General features: G+C 38.2%; 2 protein-coding genes across 2 annotated transcripts; one reads left to right on the top strand and one right to left on the bottom strand.

The window, feature by feature from the left end:
- Nucleotides 1-349: 349 nt before the first annotated feature.
- On the bottom strand, nt 350-11,758 carry LOC146468134 (gamma-tubulin complex component 4-like). Its single transcript, XM_085124961.1, has 19 exons — nt 11,600-11,758; nt 10,928-11,075; nt 10,523-10,629; nt 10,390-10,443; nt 9,751-9,807; nt 9,104-9,183; nt 8,637-8,847; nt 8,129-8,224; nt 7,493-7,562; nt 7,252-7,376; nt 5,903-5,953; nt 5,440-5,545; nt 4,952-4,986; nt 4,727-4,826; nt 4,407-4,506; nt 3,306-3,489; nt 2,782-2,916; nt 1,658-1,777; nt 350-860 (listed from the first exon to the last, which is right to left on the bottom strand). The coding sequence occupies exons 1-19, from the start codon at nt 11,675-11,677 to the stop codon at nt 696-698; spliced, it is 2,022 nt and encodes a 673-aa protein (XP_084981087.1). The 5' UTR covers nt 11,678-11,758; the 3' UTR covers nt 350-695.
- A 35-nt stretch (nt 11,759-11,793) lies between these two features.
- LOC146468135 (small ribosomal subunit protein eS6-like) lies at nt 11,794-16,889 on the top strand. Its single transcript, XM_085124966.1, has 4 exons — nt 11,794-11,890; nt 13,568-13,632; nt 14,509-14,575; nt 16,241-16,889. The coding sequence occupies exons 1-4, from the start codon at nt 11,885-11,887 to the stop codon at nt 16,841-16,843; spliced, it is 741 nt and encodes a 246-aa protein (XP_084981092.1). The 5' UTR covers nt 11,794-11,884; the 3' UTR covers nt 16,844-16,889.
- Nucleotides 16,890-18,393: the final 1,504 nt, after the last annotated feature.

An 18,393-nucleotide genomic window follows, 5' to 3' on the forward strand; every position in this document is an offset into this window, starting at 1 on the left:
CGTCCCTTTCCTTGTTAGGATATTAGTTTATCACGAAGTAAATAAGAATATTACTACTCCTCTCTTGCATGATGTGATCAAGAGTTTTCCTACTCTCCTTTGGATGTGATGCTCGAGTCTGTAACAGTGTTACCGCCAGCTTCTTGTTTTCATAACGGTTCGCCGGTACATTGGTTATAGCCCGCGAACGCAGACGTATTTCCGGCTGTCGAGATTCTCTCCGCCGAAAGAAAAGAAGAGGATCTCGACAGCCGGAAATACGTCTGCGTTCGCAGACTAGTACATTGGTATACCTTGGTGGGGATTGGACAATAGGAACTTGGTGAAACGGCAATGGCAACAAGATGTTGCAAAAACATAAGGGTTTAGTTAATTATAAGCACGACGACTCGATACAAATTGTTCTGCGCGTGCGTTATTCATCTTGGTAGAAATCCATGCCGTTCTTTACACAACAACTGCAACGCGATGAGACCCAAATCAAGGCTTGAGGGAGAACGTGAACACTTGCCAGTATCTTTCCCTTTTACTGTTTCAACTTCAAAACTTTGCTATAAAATTTCAGGTCCTAGATAGCTCGACCGCGAAACACTGAACGATTTAGAGACTAATCGCCGATAAGAATCGGCGTAAAGTAGACATTTCCATGTCGCTAGCGTCGCTTCATTTCTGGATAACATCACCATTCTGGAACATTAGGATCGTTCCTCGGATGAGGATGACAATGACGATGATGTGGACGAAGAGAAGTGTTTATTGAAGTCGATTCTGAGCAACAGTTGAGCTAAGTGTGGGCTCGCCTGATGACTCCGGACGCTTGACAAGATTTGAAACAAAAGGATCGTCTGTCTTTCGTAGGTCTGCAGATTTGGAAAGGTAAGGTACAGTTAATAACTCCCGTTTGGAGGCTATTACGGACAGGATATAAAAGTAATGAATCAAAAGGGCTACAGTTGGTGTTCCCAAAAGCAGTATGAACGAATCACTAGTGAAATACCCGAAATGTACACTTAATCAGAGTAAAAACAAACAACTACGAAGTGTCGGTATGGAGTGCCTACTAGTGGGACCTTCGAACAGCACTTAGCTTTTTCCCTTTGGAATGGTTTTCAACTGGCGTTTACTTTGGCTTTTCTACACTACGTCATGTCATTAGCTCAAAAAAAAAAACCCGCTTTCTTAACCAATTAGAAGTAAAACTAAAATCAATCAAGATAGTCTACAATTTTAGTATACAGTATATGTACACTTTGCCATTAGTTACCCACAATTAGCGGGGCTATTTGAGGTTGGTAACGGTAACTGTGATTGTGACTTGCTCGCAAGCTCGAACGCGTTTTCTACGCAGTTCTGATTGGTTCGTCGTGGAAGTCACTTTCTACTGGGCTTTGTTAGAGCGATTACTTTGTTTTTGATTAAACAGCGTTCAATTGAAACCCACCCTAAGCATAGCAAAGGACTTCACAGAAACCTTTCGCTGTCTTTATTCTCTCAAGGGCAGACGAACGAGAAACAAAACACACAAGCACGAGAAAATTCCCCAGCCGCCGCGCAGACTCGATGCCCGAGGGAGGAAGCACCAGTCTCGCGCACTGGCCGTAATTTGTAGTCTATCGTGGTTGAAGGAGCGATGCGCCCTAGGCTCTGGAGAGAGTACCTTGGTAATGTTTTCAATCTGCGTCAGTTCTCTCTGTGTCAGTCCTGTGTTGCCTGTCTGAAGAAGAAGTGAGCTGAAGGACTGGCACAAGTTCAGGATCTCGTCTAGGCAGTGTGACACCTGTCAATCAAAAGTGAAATGAAGGCTTAAAATGCATACCTCTGGTAGACAAAATTTGGACGCTAGCCGGTCTAAGTAGACTGTAAGTAGGAAGCCTAAAAACAAATTCCTTGGATCACACGAGCTAACAGGGCATCTTCTTCACTAATGACTCAGCGTGAGATTTAGCTACAATGAAGACGAGTTCATATCAATAACGGAAGTTAAATGCATAAGAGATCTCCAGCATGATAGCGACATGATCCCATAAGCAGGAAAGCTGCTAGTTTTAATGTTCCCTCCTTAGTCCTTTGAGCCCCCAGTGGGGCATAGGGCCGCAGTTTTAATGTTCAATGCCTTTAAATTAGTATAGAACTTTAACTTATATAAAGCGCTTCTGAATATTGTTTATAATTTTAGCGCTACACAAATTCCTTATTATTATATTATTATAACTACCAAAATCTTCCAGCTGTCTACCCTCGCAGCTCAATCGGTAAAGCAGAGAGTGATAAGCAAACTGAAGCCAATCGCATTTCGCTTTAACACCGCAAACTCTATTGTTGCCAAATACTAAATTGATCGTGCGGGTGAATGTCTCAACACTTTATCCTACCACAACAACAGTGATTACTCCCAACACGGTTTATAATGTAAATGAGGGTCCAGTGACCCCCATCTGAAACTCTGTGGAACCCAAGACATCTGAACTTCTTAACCTAGGGTGGTCAGTGGAATCCAAGGCCTAGTTGTATCGCTGCGTCTTAATCAATGCCGTTTCTCCAGTACAACGCTTGATTTTAACAGGTATGTTATTCACAAATAAGAACTTGGGCATCCTGCGCAAAATTTTATGCGTCATATTTGATGTTTCAAGCGCCTCGCAGTCTGAACCAAACCCACCAATAATGCTAAACCGACTTCAAGTTTGTCGGGTTTGTGGGCATTTTTAAAAGCAAAAACGCAAAAATGCGAGCGTTAGTTTGCGGTGTGACAGCAGTTTAGAATTATTGACGGCCTTTTACCGGTTTCATGAGGAGAAAAGACTGTGCCATAAGTGTAGTAACAAAGTGATCATGCGCCAAGCGGATTGATTCAAAGTCTCTTGTGTTGTTTATCTTCTCCACAAGCTGGCTATACTGTGCCTCTAACACATCCACCTACAGTCAAATATAAAACAGGCAAACAGACTGAGCCATTTACTTCTTCGTTCAGAGGGTTCCCTACTTCGGCTTACAAAGCTAGATAATGCATCGTGTTCCGTAGAAAATTTGATGAAATGTTGTTAGCAAATACACTGAGCAGAATTTAATTTTCGAATGAAAATTACACCAGGTCAATTTTTCAAGCTTGTAGATAGAAGGTTAAATGCTATACTCTTTTCATGGTTAAAATTTTAGGGTTACAAATAAAAGTATGTTGAGGTTAGGGTTACTGGGGTTGATCTCCCTTCGCTGGCCTTAACTGTGGTTGTACACGCCAGACGTTAGTGTAGGTTTGGCATAGAAAATACGCGCTAAAACTCGCACCCCTGAGAAGATCACTTTACCTGGAGGTAATACTGCAAGTTATCGACTAGGAAGGCCATATGCATCCTGGAGAGCCATATTTTTGTCATATTTGATAGCTGATCAGTTGACAGATGCTTAGTGCCCATGTATGCTGCCCAAACCTGCTGCAGGTCCAGTTGAGTCCGCTTCACTTTCAACAAAAATCTGAACAAGCTATTGTACCTACAGAATCACAGACATAATTAAAAAAATGAACCCTTGAAATCACTCTCGCATGCGAACAGGTCTATACTAAACTGGGCAATATTCATGAATTTAGTTTTCAATCGTTTCAAAATAAGCCAACAGGAAAAGTAACCTGTAACTACTCGGCACTATCACTTGAATGTAGGATTTCATAGGACAGAACCAGCTTGTACAGCCAACTCCCTTTATTGTGGACATCGTCAGGACCGCGAGTTAGTGTCCTTTTAAAATAGCGAGAGTCCGTAATAGCGGAATTTCCTTTTTGCCCAATGCCCTCGCGCGCTTACCCCGCTAGGCTTGAAGGAAACGGAAGCAACTGCTACGCAGGCTAGGGTGTCCGTAATAGCGGGGTGTCCGCAAGGCGAGGGTTGACTGTAAACAGCCGACTACAAGAAAAAATGCTCAGTAGCTTTCAGTTTAATGGTCACACCTAAGGATTGCATCCAAGACGCAAAAGTTAGAACCACGCATAATACACTTCTCAACAGCTTACATCCGACAGGTTACACTGCACTATAGGGTTTCATCTGCTGATACAAAGGTTGCAGAGTACATCTGCCAACATAATAAACATTTCAACACTGCTATTAAATAGCCTTCACTCGAATGATCACAAGTTAAGATAATTCTTTTGCAACCACTTTATATGAGTGACTGATTAAACCCAGAAGTGCACAACCCGCAGGTTCTAAAAAAGTCAAAAACTGCTCAATTCTTCAGGGAATTAAAACAACCTAAGAATAGTTTTTGTCCTTTAGTGAGTGCAGTTTTTTAAACAGTTGTCCGCAGAAGACAATGTGAAACTCCTTACAACCTTCAAGGAGCAAATAAGCTGTGTACGACAAACCCAAAAATTCTGGAGGTTACTTATTTGGAAAAAAAAAATGACTTACTTCTCTAAAACGGCAGGCTGGAAGAGAATGTGTAACGGCCATTGTACATCATACTGAAGTTTAACACAATCCCATCCTGATACCACACCAGCTGTCGGGTCTGTATAGAATGAAAAATTACTTGGGCTTCAAAGGGAGTGAAAAACACAGAAAACAAGACAAGATTATTCAAAGAAATAAGGACATAAAAGTTAACTGAAAACAAGTGAAAACATAAGTTAGGATTAATGGAAATTAAAATATGCGGAGTTTGTAACTGCAGCAGATTTAACTCAAATAAGGAAATAAACTACTAAAATTATCAGAGTGGAGAAACTTACCTGCAGCTGCAGATGTTTTCTTTTTTTTCTCCTGCTGAGCAATTTCTTTGTCAATCACAACCGTGAACATTGAAGCAGCTTCGTCATCTTCTGGCAAGAACTGAACAAAGAAAGCAGAAGATGTGGTCAGCATGAAGTTAACCAAGTTACAAGTGCATTTCGGAGGACGGTTTATCAAACCAAAGACTGGTCCATTTGAAAGAACGTTTGTCTGGTACAACATACCTTGCTAAGGACTTGCAGAAACGCTGCATGGGCATCTGAAACATTAATGGATTTATAAAATAACTACCATATTTATGTGAGTGATCTATTGAACAATCGAAACATGAATACCCCACAAATGATGTAACAAACACTGCAGGGCTTTTCTAAAAACATTTTTGTTTGTAGGGACGCATTTGTTAGATAAGAGATATCTATTCCATTTCCTTGAGCAAGGGATGAACCAATAAATGTCATAACTTTGAAGAATCCAAATACTCCTGTATAATGTGTTGTTTTCTTGGTCTTTGAACCTAAACAGGATATGGCTTTTAACTTGTAGTTATTATTATTCCTTAATCAAGTGGTTTTTACACATGTCCAGTCAATATGCGCTGAAGAACTAGAAAAACTAGAAGGTTACACAGGGGTTACACACATATTGTACGGGCAGCTGTCTATTCATGTATTTATAAATTATTAGAACTATATGAAACACATGACCCTACCATGAGAGGTGTTGTCTGAAGGAGGAAGTTTTAGTAAACCTCTTGCATGTTCTATAAATGCTGAGAATAGTTCTCCTCTTCCCAGTAAGAAGAACTCTTTTAATATCTGCAAAACAGTTAACAAAAAAGCTTCGTTGAGATAAATAACAAATGAGAATGCCAATCACAGAAACAGCCATTGATTATCTCTTATAAGCAACCACTTAAAGTCAATGCTCTACAATACGTAATGCAACAAAATGCAATTCAATGCAACACAAAGTAACAACATAACATGTGTTGGTCTAGGAGAAGTAGTTGCTGGACTGGACTGTTTTTGGTCTCTCAGGACCGAGAAGGCATGTATTTCCCACAAAGGCCCCAAAATGACAGGGTTAACAGGAGTTTTCAAGTATTCATTGAGTGGTGATCACTTACTACCAAATTACCACCAACTATATGAACCAAATTGTGTTTCAGTTACCTTGAGATGCTTCAGCAGGTTAACATCTTCAACAACAAGTTTCCACAGATGCTGAAAGAGATATCTGATCATTAGATAACTATTTGTAATCAAACTTTTGAAGGTTTTTCTTTCTTCGCAAAAACAAGGCCACAAATATCTAACAGTTTCCAGCAGAAACATGCCCCCTAAATTTCAAGTGGAAGCGACTCCCTGAAAAAAGCAATATGGGTGGCTTTTTGACAGCGCCGACACCAAAACGTTTCCTTGCAAGAAAGGCAGAGGGCAACCAACACAAAATTAGGATTGTGTTCTTTAAACATGATAATGCTTTCACTAATGTCGAAAGAGTCTGGATTTTGTGCTCAGTGGAAGACACTGCACTGTGCCCTGACTGCAGACTCAATTTTGCAGTGTTATTCATTAGAATGGACAGGGCATCCTATCAAATTGCCCATGCAACCTGTGCTTAATCCTAACATACTTTATAAAAAGCCATTGTTAGGTATTAGCCTGGAGGGGGGGGGGGGGTACTCCCATATATAAGCCATATGGGTATGTGCCGCTGTGAAGGGTGTGGTTTTTAAGCAGTTTAGTCTGGGCTAGGGTATAGAAATCAGAGAGTTTGGTCTAGAATAGGGTATCATTTTAAAGGAAATTGATCAATTGCTTAAAGAATTTAGTCTAGACTAGGTTTCCCGAGAATTGACACTTAGCAAATGTGTTTTAGTTATTGTACAAGATTTGTTTTTTGGCTGGACTATGACAGCGACGAGGGCCCAGTTTTTCAAAGCCCGATTAAGTTAATCCTGGATTAACATGAACTTTTATTTTAGTTTAATTACGCGGGATGCCCTGAGGGGGCATACCGTGTCTAAAAACGGGTCGATTTCTTTTTTTTTTTCTTCGTCGTAGCCACAAATCTGTAAATTAATTTATTCATTAAACTCTCCCCTCTCCTACTCGGGATGTATTGTTCTGATTGTCTTCAACAACAGCAGGCCAATCAAAATCCATTCTTGTCGCTTATATCGTGAGGGAGGGAACCCACTCACCCCTACCTGTGTGACTTGTTACTAATCGGTAAAGATTCTTCCAAAAGATTTTTGCCCCTCAGTTTTGGCTTAGACTTTTCTTTATCTTTAGCTTGAAATTAGCCTTTAAAACCACTTTTAAAGAGCGAGATAAAAACCTCGATTAACTTTTAATCGTAGATTAGCCTTAATAGACTTTCGAACAACCCAGCCCAGGATAGTCTGGGATAGGGTAGGGATGTTTGGTTGTTTTTGTTTGCATCAGTATATAAAGTGAATATCCATACCTGTAGCTTTTTGAAAATAGAAAAGAAAAAATGTAGTTGGAATGCGTACCTCAGCAACACACAACCTGATCTTGTCAATTTCATTTTCAAACAGCATCAAGTTAAACTTGGGCTGCTGTTGCAGTGCATATAAGGACCTTGTAAATTCTTCTTCCTTTTCTTGAATTACAGAACCTGTCATTGAATTTGAAAGATTAACATTGCCACAGGAGTGGATTGGAAAAAAAGAACAGTCAACACTGGATATTCAAAGGTATTTTGTCAATTTTGATTAGATGTCTTGAACTTACTTCTTTGAAGAGAATTTTTTGTTTGCTTTGATCCTTTAAACATCCCAACTGATTCACCAATAAACAAAACCTAAAAAAAAAAAGAAAGAAAAGATATAGCTGTAGTAGTGTCTGAAAATCAATCCTAGATGAAATAAGAGCATAAACTAAGAAAAGATTTTGGTTTAAAAGAACATCAATCCAAGATAAAATGACCAAATAAATAATTTATTATAAATAATTTTATTTTGACACATCTGAAGGCAGACTGATTTCTCTTTGATGCTTTTGGCATGTTTTCCTTTGGCTTTTTATAAATTTAGCAATATTGTAGTCTTTTAGCTTTAATACTTAATTTTTGTTTATTACTAATTATTGTACCTTATAGCTATGTGTTTCGTTTACAACTGCATGTCACAGTCTTACATTAATTATAGTGCTGATATTGTAGTATTGTAGTACTTCTTAATCTTTGTCTATTACTAATTAATACCCGCCAAGATTAGCTAAATAATAATGCTATATGCGGGTTGTGTAAATTGTCTTTGTCTTTGTCTTTAGTATTGATCTAAGCTAGGTTTGAGATGCGAGAAGGGCTTACCCTGGATATCCACGACACAATAATTATGTACTTATGGAAGCACTAATGTTACTAACCTTGTCAGCCACTCTAGTGGGAATATAAGATGGTAACATCTCTGCATTAATTCTGAACTGCCATTGAGCTGGTGTCTGTTTCTTTACCTCCCCTTCCTGCAGGCAAAGAAAATTTGCAAACTCAAGAAAATGGGCGGGTGCCTTAGAAAACAATATTATTGGTTTATTTCAACATTTCCAAAAGGCCACATTGTAAAGTTTGGCTTCTGGTATTTTCATCTATTAAATTCAATTTTTATTTAGGGTGCTATGATTGTTGTCAAAATATTTTGTATTACCAACAGCAACCATGCTTTAAAGATGTCTACCAGCGAAGATTAAAGAATTCACTCAAAGTCAACATCACACTTAAGAATCTTAACACAATTTTACCAAGTGTTCAAGCAACCACAACATGGACTTTTAAAACTGAATGATCCCTTCAACATATAGTTTTGGAATTCAGAGTTCCTGTGGTTTTATTGAAAAGCAAATTGTACTTTTAATTAAAAAAATCTGAAACCCTTACCAATATTTCAGCAAGTTGCCTTCCTGTAATTCCAGGTATCCCAAGGTCACTGCTACTTGATGCTGCACTGTTATCTGTTTTGTTAACTGTCTGTTCATAAGCTGAAGTGACTTCTTTGATGAAGAATTCACCGTGTTTGTCAATGAGAATCCCATGCAGAACCCAGGCACTGAGTTGTTGATACATTACACCATGGCACACAAACAGGATTCTGATTCAAATCAAACAAAAAGCAACGCAAAAAGTTGATTATCATACTCAGTGATAAAGAACACTAGTACACGGCTGATCATAGGTTCAACAATGATGATTGGAAACCCAGATTAGTTTACATGTAAATTCTGTAGTTACATGCTCAGGAGAAACTGGCCAATTTTTTGCTACATGTTACTTATTACTTTCCTCTTTAATAAATAATACAGAGAAGCAAAAAATAATAATTCATGATACAAGGTCACACATATTACCTTTCCAATGCATCTTTCACATCAGGAATTCCACAGATGCAATTTTGCTGAAGAACATCCAAGATTTGACATCCCAGTGCCTGATTATAAAGGAAACATCAAACTTGAGTACAAATATGCAGTATTTCAGTCCTGTCTAATGCAACTTCAAGCCCCCTCATCCCACCCCCACCCCCTGCCAAAAAAAATAATAAATCAGCCCATTAACAACACACACACAACAAGAGGAACATTTTGCTTTGAGAAATTATGGCCTAAAAGTTCAGACGAGTTTGGATTTATATTATTATTTCTGTATTGGATGTACATTTATGGCTAAAGTACTCCTGAAAAAATACTGACACACCACAGTGTAACCATAACATAACAAAACGTCAAAATAAAATAACTATTTAAGATTTGAGCCACACACTGATTACTGTTCTGAACCTCATCCAACCCTCCTTACACTTAAACTGACGCAGACGTCATAAACCTCCAATGAGCCATATATGTCAAACAACCCTTGTGAAACCAGCCAATTGGCGAGAAATGATCTCAGTATTGACTGAACATAGACATAAGATAAGTAAAATGGTCAAGAATTATTTTTTCAGTGGCAAACTCAAAATTATTTTTATTAATATTATTATAATTATACTATGTACCTTACTAGTTTGTATGTGCTCAATAACAGACCAAAGGGCAGGGAACAAAACTTGATACTAAAAATAAATAAGGACACCAATTATAATAATTTATTATTTATCATTGGGGTTTAGTAACATCTGAAACTTAAACTAAACTAGTTTTAAAGTTGTTATAGACTCAAGTTCAGTGCAGATGTTCTACATGGCATCCTGTCTTGAGAACTATGAGGATGTTTCATTCAATGAAATGTGGTTAACCAACTGCGACCAGCCAGCCCCCAGATAGACTAATCCAATACTGGTAAATGTCTGCAACCCAGCCATGAGCCAGGGCTGTGTACCTAGCTACCTGTTTTACTGACTTGGACAGTATCAAGAGATATTTCAAAAAATTGTAAAGAAAGAGGGAGGGTAGTAGCAGTAAAAAACGAATAAAAGAATACAAAGAAATACCATGACAATAACATAACAAGAGCTTCTGCACTGGAATCCTTGATCCTAAGAATGACAACTACTTTCAACATCTGGCCACCAAAATGTGTAGACTGCAGATGCCAATGGTGTGTCTGTCTGGTTCACTTGGTTAAACTTCCTTTAACCTCATTTAACATAATATTATCACTAAGGATTGCAGAGTTAACAACTACTGTTACAGACCTGTTCTAAGCTGTGTTCAATATATGTCAGTGGAAGTTTTGGATCTTGTAGAATCTGTATAGTTAAAAAAAACACCACAGTTTATGTTGAGTGAAAGCTTATTTCTTGGTCGACAGGTAAGGTTAAAAATCACCTGCTTCTCTAAATCAATCAAGGTGTTCCTGTAGGAATCAAGAACCTGATCCAAACCAGTGCAGAAGGCTTGTATGTACAAACCAAATGACTCCTCTGGGCCTGTTCCTGTGTGAGAAATATATAATATTATTATAGTTGAGAAAAAATTTGCCACAGATAGGAAACAAACACCTAAACAACTTGGAGTAAAAACGTATACATGTAACATGAATCTAACAAAAATAGTTTTAGATGTACATGTTGTCATTTAAAACTTTTTTTGGTAACTAAAACTTTTCAAACCAGTTTAATTTTTGTCTCCCTTTCTGTGAATGTAGTATTCATTACCATAATCTGACACAAACTGGTTTGAAAATTTTAAACCAAAAAATTTGGAACGTTAACGTACATAACACTAACATACCATCTCTTGGATTTTCTCCAATAAAGGGGGAAACCTCAGAATACTTTTTACAAAATGCCTGAAACTTTTGAAAGTAAGTCCCAAGCCTGCAGATTCTGTTTAGAAGATCAACCTCACTCTCATGGATAAATGGCAAGTCAGCAGCAACCTGAAAATCAAAGAATAAGGGAAACTGTAATTTGTTGAGGACCTTGTATCCCATGAACAAAAGCAAAAAATTTGGGAAAATTTACAGTAGAATCATCCAATCGACCAGTTAGCTTGCATTGATAGCCGTATGTCTTTATGTCTGTTCAAACTAATCATTTATTTTAATCAATCATTTTCTCCAAGTTGCTGTGAACCTTATTATGAAAGTGAGGCTAAGTGCAAGGCTTTTTATGTGAAAATTAATTTTGTTTGCATATGAATGAAAACTAATTTTCATAATAAAACATTTGCACTTAGCCTCGCTTCCATAATGGGATTCATTAAGCAGCTCGGAAAAAGGCTTATTAAGCTCACAATGGCTCAAATCTAACCTCTAACAATATTCTAAAATCACTTTATATTGAAAGAAAATAATAAGTTGTTGGAGAAATATAATTTGGTGAGGTCGTATGAGGTGTGTTGACCTGTTTCAAATATTGGCGCCAAGCTTGTTTACATTCAACTGGTTGTAAGCGTACAAACCTGAAGGCCTGCAAATTTCTTGTGGACAAATATTCCTCCTGAATCTCCAGATAAAGCCAGAAGTAGCTCGTGCAACATATTTGACGGTCAGAACAACACATAAAAAACAAAATATCATAACTAACTTTCTCTCACCCGGCCGCCATATTTGTTTTTCTATCGTATCATACTGCGCATGTATTTATTTGGGACTCAGCTGAGTCCCCATAATGCCCTTGGAGCGCATCGTTCGCTCTCTTTCCGTCGCTTCTTGTGCGGTTCTTCTCATCGAAGAGAAGACGAACGATGAAGGTAAAAAAATTAAAAAATCAACATGTGCTCAGAAAACAATTTATATATAGTAAAACAGTGATTATCGGTCTGTCTATCTGTCATGTATTTATGGATAGATGGACTGTCCTAACCCAAGATTTACCGGATTGAATGTTATGGGTGAATTGAAATTTTTGGAACCTACGTTCGTGGTTCGAAGTCTAGGATTATTTTTGATTGGAATGATAGGTCAGTTATATTTTCTCGAGCTCCCTTTGAAACGATTACCCAAATTTGGTAATAGTTTTATGTCACTTGGCAGCAGAGCAACATCTTTGCAGGCTTAGCTTTTGAGGAAAACTCTCCAAGTTGTGTGGGTTTATATTCAGGTTGCTGCATGTGGACTACAATCAGTTCATGTCGTTTCTTTTGCATTTAAAAGTACTCAAGTTTTTATTGAAAGGAACTAGCAACATTTGATAATTCATTTTTTTAAGACAAGTCGTTTTAACAGTTTACATAAGTGATTAAATTTACTTGAGAAAGGACTAGGGGTGAACATTGCTGATTGCTCAGTTGAATCATCTCTGAACTCATTGCAGGATGTTGAAGGAAACACAATTCCTATTTTCCCAAATTGTGTACTATGATTTTGTGTGGAAATGCATGGAAAGTTAAAAATGTTATTACATGCTTTCTAGGCCAGTTACATCCATTAATTTACACTGTACACTCTTTGGTCTGCTTTCTTAAGTGATCCTGTACAAACCCTGTATTTTGTGCCCTGTTTTCCCTATTTTTAAACTGGCGGATTTAACCACAAAAAGGTCTGTTCTGGCGGAAACCCTACAGTGACATGAAGTCTCCCATCCAAGGGGCTAGTAACAACCCAGCTCCTTCATGTATTAATTGAAGTTCCAGTGTGTATACTCATCTTGGTGATAATCTAGACAAAACATCTGGTAAAATCGGTCCCATTCTCCATTCTGGTCAATGAAAATGGCCTGATGCAAGTCGCATCACCATCTTTGCGTTAACTTTCAAATCTTTGCTTTGCGTACATGTAGACGCAAGGTTTACTGAAAAACATACCTTGTTCTTCTATGAACAGGGTTTTCTTGTATTGATTTGAACTTATATTAGTGTTTCATTAAACTACAAGTCACTAATTCATTGTTTTCTGGTGTTTGTCTCTGCTCAAAGTTTGATGACAATTTTTGCTTGGTAATCTGATGTGTACAACTAACTTGTGCACTTAATACAAGCACCACTGTCAATAAAACTTAGTGGTTGATTATTTTGTTTTCTGAATACAATAGGTGAAATTGTTCTCGAAAATTCATGAGCAAAGTCTTTTTGCTGCAAATGTGGAGCATACGCAGTCATGCAATATGTCACATTCCTGACACATTATAATGTCATAAAACAGATTTAACCAGACGTTCTCTCCCTAAGAGTGAGACGATCTGGGTATAAGATTACTCCTAATGAGTCAGTAGTTGCCACTAGGAAACCAAACACCTATTAGGGAGACAAATTATGTGATATATATGAACAATGAGGGCTATTAACCATATATGAGTGAACCTTTATCTCATACATGTCCTTGAGTAATAAGAGTATTTGTATACTGAAAGTTCCTTTGCTGATTGCTACATAATTTTTACAGGCTTGGTGTTTTAAGCTCATTCTTGTGACAAATGTTTGTTCTTTTAGCTCAATATCTCTTACCCAGCAACTGGGTGCCAGAAGCTCATTGAAGTGGATGATGAAAAAAAAGTGTAAGTCTTGACATACATAACATTTCACTGTCTAAATATATTTAATTTGTTTGGCTGAAATCTTATACCCCCTAAACATATTTACTTTGCATAGCTTGAGGTTTTGAGGGAAAGGTTCAAATAGAAGCCATTTTGATTTAAACATAGTTTTGCCTATTCCACAGTTCAAATGGAGACTGGGGACAAGTTTTAAAATTTTCATTTAATCAGAAATTGGAGTTCATCATAAGAAAGATCACATTAAAATTAGTCAGTTTACCGAGTTTGAGGTTCTGTTGTTAGATTACAATCATGTAGATGGCTTTCAAAAACTGGAAAAATTAGAGACATTTGTATGGAATTTGCACCACCTCTGACAGGTCACAGCCTGGTTACTACGCAATGAAAATAAACCAAACTTGGTAAATGTACTAATGCTTATGTGATCTTTCTGGTGATGGGATTCATTTCTTCATATAATGCAATTTGAACAATGTGTAAATTACAGCACAGTCCCTTTATGAACTTCAGAACAGGGAATAACTTGACACACTTATGGCTTGCTTCCAACAGTGCTTGCTGCTTTATAGCTTAGTTGTTTTACTCCTTCCTACTTTTCTGATTGTGTTCCTGTCTGTTTCTTCAATTCAAATATCCCTTACAATGTATTCAACCCAAGTACATTGTTTACAATTCCCATCATGTCACAAGTTTGTGTTTTGCTTTACCTCATGTGGAGCACATTTCCTTACTAGCGTAATGCTCAGAAGGAAATAAGTGGTTTCCTTCCAGCACTTAAAATTTACACTGCAGAATTAGTTATCTGGTTTTTCAGTTACTCCTAGCATCATACTGTTGATTGTTCATGGAGTAAGTTTGCTTTTGTTTTAATTGTAGCCGTAATTTCTATGACAAACGTATTTCTGCTGAATGCAGTGCTGAATGTCTTGGTGAGGAATGGAAGGTCAGTAGAGTTAATTTAAAATTCTCAAAAGAAACCCAAACCTTAAAAAACAAGACGCATATGTGCGTGAACTTGGGCTTCTTTCCTGGCATATTCAGCTGTAAACGCCAGAAAGTTGACATGATAAAATCTCAGTTGTCATTTGTCGATTGTTTTACAGCTCAAGCATAGTACAAGCAAGTATATTGTAAGCAATGTATATTCCTGGTCTAAATTGTACCTTCTGTCCGTTTTTTACGCCCGGTCTGTAGTCTGCGTTTTACGCTGACCGATTAAGTAATAAATTTTAGAATCTAATAAAGGTTCTGACAGTAAAATCCGAGCTTTCAACCTATGTGTGCATCTATCTGTCCTATCTGGCCAACAGGATTTAGCAAAGTGGGTAGGGATATCTTGTGTTGGCTTCATCCCCCCCCCCCCCCTCGCAAAAGTTTTTGTTTTTTGAAATAAGGGAATTCTGATTGAAATTGGTGTTTCGTGGGAATTTCTTTTTGTCAGTATCTTTCACCCATTAATCGGTGAAATTTGTCCTCGCGTCACATAGGCGAAATTTGATCCGTCTCCAGTGCATGCGTTTGTTTACGCAAGATTACGCAGTTGTCACGTTTTGGCAATTAAAATAGAGAGAAAAACAGACAGAATGCTTTCCTAAAGGAAAAATTTATTCAGAAAAGTCTTTGTTTACGCCTAAGAAAGAAACGCTTATAATTCTAAATGCGAGACGAGAGACGCGAAAGCGATTTAAAGGAACTATCAGTCCATTTCGAAGCGAATTTATCAACCCGTGCGTGGCACGTTTTTCAAATTTTCACTAAAACTGTTCAGAATATAAAGAATTGGTCAACTAGAATAGTATTTCAGTACAAATTCACGATCAAACCTGTAATTTTTCAGCCGTTGAATTCCCAGAAGTACTTAAAAAATTTTGTAGAAAGTCCGTGGCCTGAATAAGGATTTGAGATGTCCGCGCTCTGCTAACTCGTCGCCTGGATAAAACAACAATTTGTACTCGAAGCACAGTTTTTTCGCCGTTATTTCTCGGATTTCCGCCATCGAAACTGTTGAGAATTCCTAAGTAGTTCTTCTTTCGATGTACCATTTCGAAAAATTGTGTTTTCCTTCGGAAAACGCGAAAATCGTCGACTAAAAAATGGCCGACCCATGCAAACCCATGCAGCGACAAGATTACCTGCGCATGCGTTTTAAGGCCCAGACGGCGATTTGTGACTGAATGAGGAAAACAAAAAAAACAAAAAAAAAAAAACAAAGGGCAATTTTCAACTTGGTCTCCCTTTGGGAAGCCCAAGTAATTATCCACCTCCTGTCATGAAATTTTCCATCATTCACATTTGTATAGTATTCATGTAATAATAATTTAAGACACCAGCACATTACTACATACCACATGGTTAAATGATAACATGAGACAAACCATGTATAAAGAAATTTTCCGTTATTCACATTTTTGTAGTATTTATGTAATAATTTAAAACACTAGCACATTACAACATACCACATGCTTAAATGATAACATGAAGCAAACTGTGTAAAAAAATCCTAAAAAAATGTGAACAGTGGAAAGTTTCACCACACCTCCCCCATCCCCTCCCTTGCACAATGTATTGGGATGTTACTGTACTGACTGCATTCGCCTTGTTGTCACAGGGATATGTAGTGAGAATCTCTGGAGGAAATGACAAACAGGGTTTCCCCATGAAGCAGGGAGTCATGACAAATGGCCGTGTCCGCCTTCTGCTCTCCAAAGGCCATTCCTGCTACAGGCCGCGCAGAACTGGTGAGCGCAAACGCAAGTCTGTACGAGGCTGCATTGTGGACGCCCAGCTCAGTGTTCTTAATCTTGTCATCATCAAGAAAGGTGACAACGATATTCCCGGCTTGACAGACAGCACTGTGCCACGCCGTCTTGGTCCTAAAAGAGTTGGTAAGATCAGGAAGATGTTCAACTTATCCAAGGAAGATGATGTACGTCAGTATGTTATCAGGAGGACCCTGCCAGAGAAGGAAGGCAAGAAGACCAAGACAAAGGCACCCAAGATCCAGCGCTTGGTCACCCCCCTTGTGCTCCAGCGTAAGCGCAAGATCTTGGCTCTTAAGAAAATGAGAGCGCAGAAAGCTAAGCAGGATTATGCTGATTACACAAAGCTGCTGGCCAAGAGAGCAAAAGAAGCCAAGGAGAAGCGTCATGAAATGCTGAAGAAAAAGCGTGCTTCCTCAAGTCATCGGGAGTCTGTGAGCAGTGGCAAATGAATTCTGTGTAAATTTCAAACAGCCAATTAAAGAAGAAAGAATGCAATTGTGTCTTGATTTATTGACAAAAGTCTTACATGGTCTTAACTCACTTGCTACACTCCACTCTCTAATGAAAGCTACCAACCTCAGACCACCTGAATCAGGCAGTCCAGTTCTGTGTCACTCCTTTCACAATTTATCTGACTAGAAATTCAATGCTAGTGATGTAGCCTCTTTCAAAGAAATGAAGTGCAACAAAACTTAACCCTGTTTCGGTAACACCTGGAGCACTTTCCATTCAGCCAAACATGTTTTGTTCAACCCGGTTGAAATACCACAACTGGAATGCACAGATCAAACTGAAAGTTCCCAGAAAAATGGAGAACCTCCAGAGGTACTCCACTTTTATCATTACAATAAAATATTGGTCAGAACAGAAATTATTATTGCATTTTCACAAAATTTTCATTTCCACTTTGTTGTCTTCTCATGCTATCATTTTGCCATAAGATGCATTTTTCAACTACCAGTGAGATCGCAAGTTTGGAGCAAATGGAAAAGAAGCCTTTTCATTTGACTTGGAAAGTTTCTAGAATTTCCAACAAAAACTTTTGGATGAATAGCAAGCACCCTAGCATTATTAACTAATATTTTTGTCCTTTGACCTTCCCTGTAATTTCTCAAAAGCAGTCTGTAATGCATACATACTTTTCAACTGAATTTAGTCACATGGATCAGCCTAAAGAGGTGTAATTTGTCAGACCAGGAAAGATTCCTTGAAGAGGCAATATTGTCTTGGAAGAAAGACAGTTCTCTTCTTAAGGCTCAACAGGGCATTAGGGGAAATCTACTAACAGATGCTCCTGATCTTTACAAGATAAAACCAGAGACATGCCTCTTTTGCCTGCGTAGCAAGCATTCCTGTATGAACGAATTTTTCCGCATTCTGGCCACGCAAAAATTGAGGCGAGAGCAAAAAATCGGCGGATGGGGGTGCTCTTGCCCCAATTTTCGCGCGGCCAGAATGCGAAAAAATTCGTTTGTACGGGAACGCTTGCTACGCAGGCTAATGCCTCTTGGAAACTAGCCTCCAGCGCAGTCATATTTAGGGATCTCCCCTTAAAACATCTTCATTAGGAGGCTACTTGAGTGCCCAATTTTCAATTTCTGGTATAAAGCTCACTGGCTTGAAACCCACACAAGGCAACCTGTTGTGGTTACAAATAAACATATCCAGTGACGCACACAGGTCAATTACCTTGAAACTACACTTACATTTTTATTATGTTTGAAACTTGACTTTTGTTCTAAACTAAAATGTACTGGAGTTGCCACATTGTCTTGGGAGCATTACTTGTGTGATGGAAATGTGGCTTTGGTCTGAAGTCAAAAATTAGACAGGACAAACATTTGAAAACATTGAGTACCCTTTAATTTTACTTTTGTTTTTACAATACTGATACCTTCATGGACTGCATTTGACAGAACCTCTAAATATTAATGAATTACCCACCCAACCAATGAAAGGGTAAACATTACAGAACTGGAGCAAGAAAAAAATCATCTCC

Source organism: Pavona decussata, unplaced genomic scaffold, assembly GCF_977016875.1.
Source record: "Pavona decussata unplaced genomic scaffold, jaPavDecu1.1 SCAFFOLD_133, whole genome shotgun sequence".
In the NCBI taxonomy this organism is placed as follows: domain Eukaryota; kingdom Metazoa; phylum Cnidaria; class Anthozoa; order Scleractinia; family Agariciidae; genus Pavona; species Pavona decussata.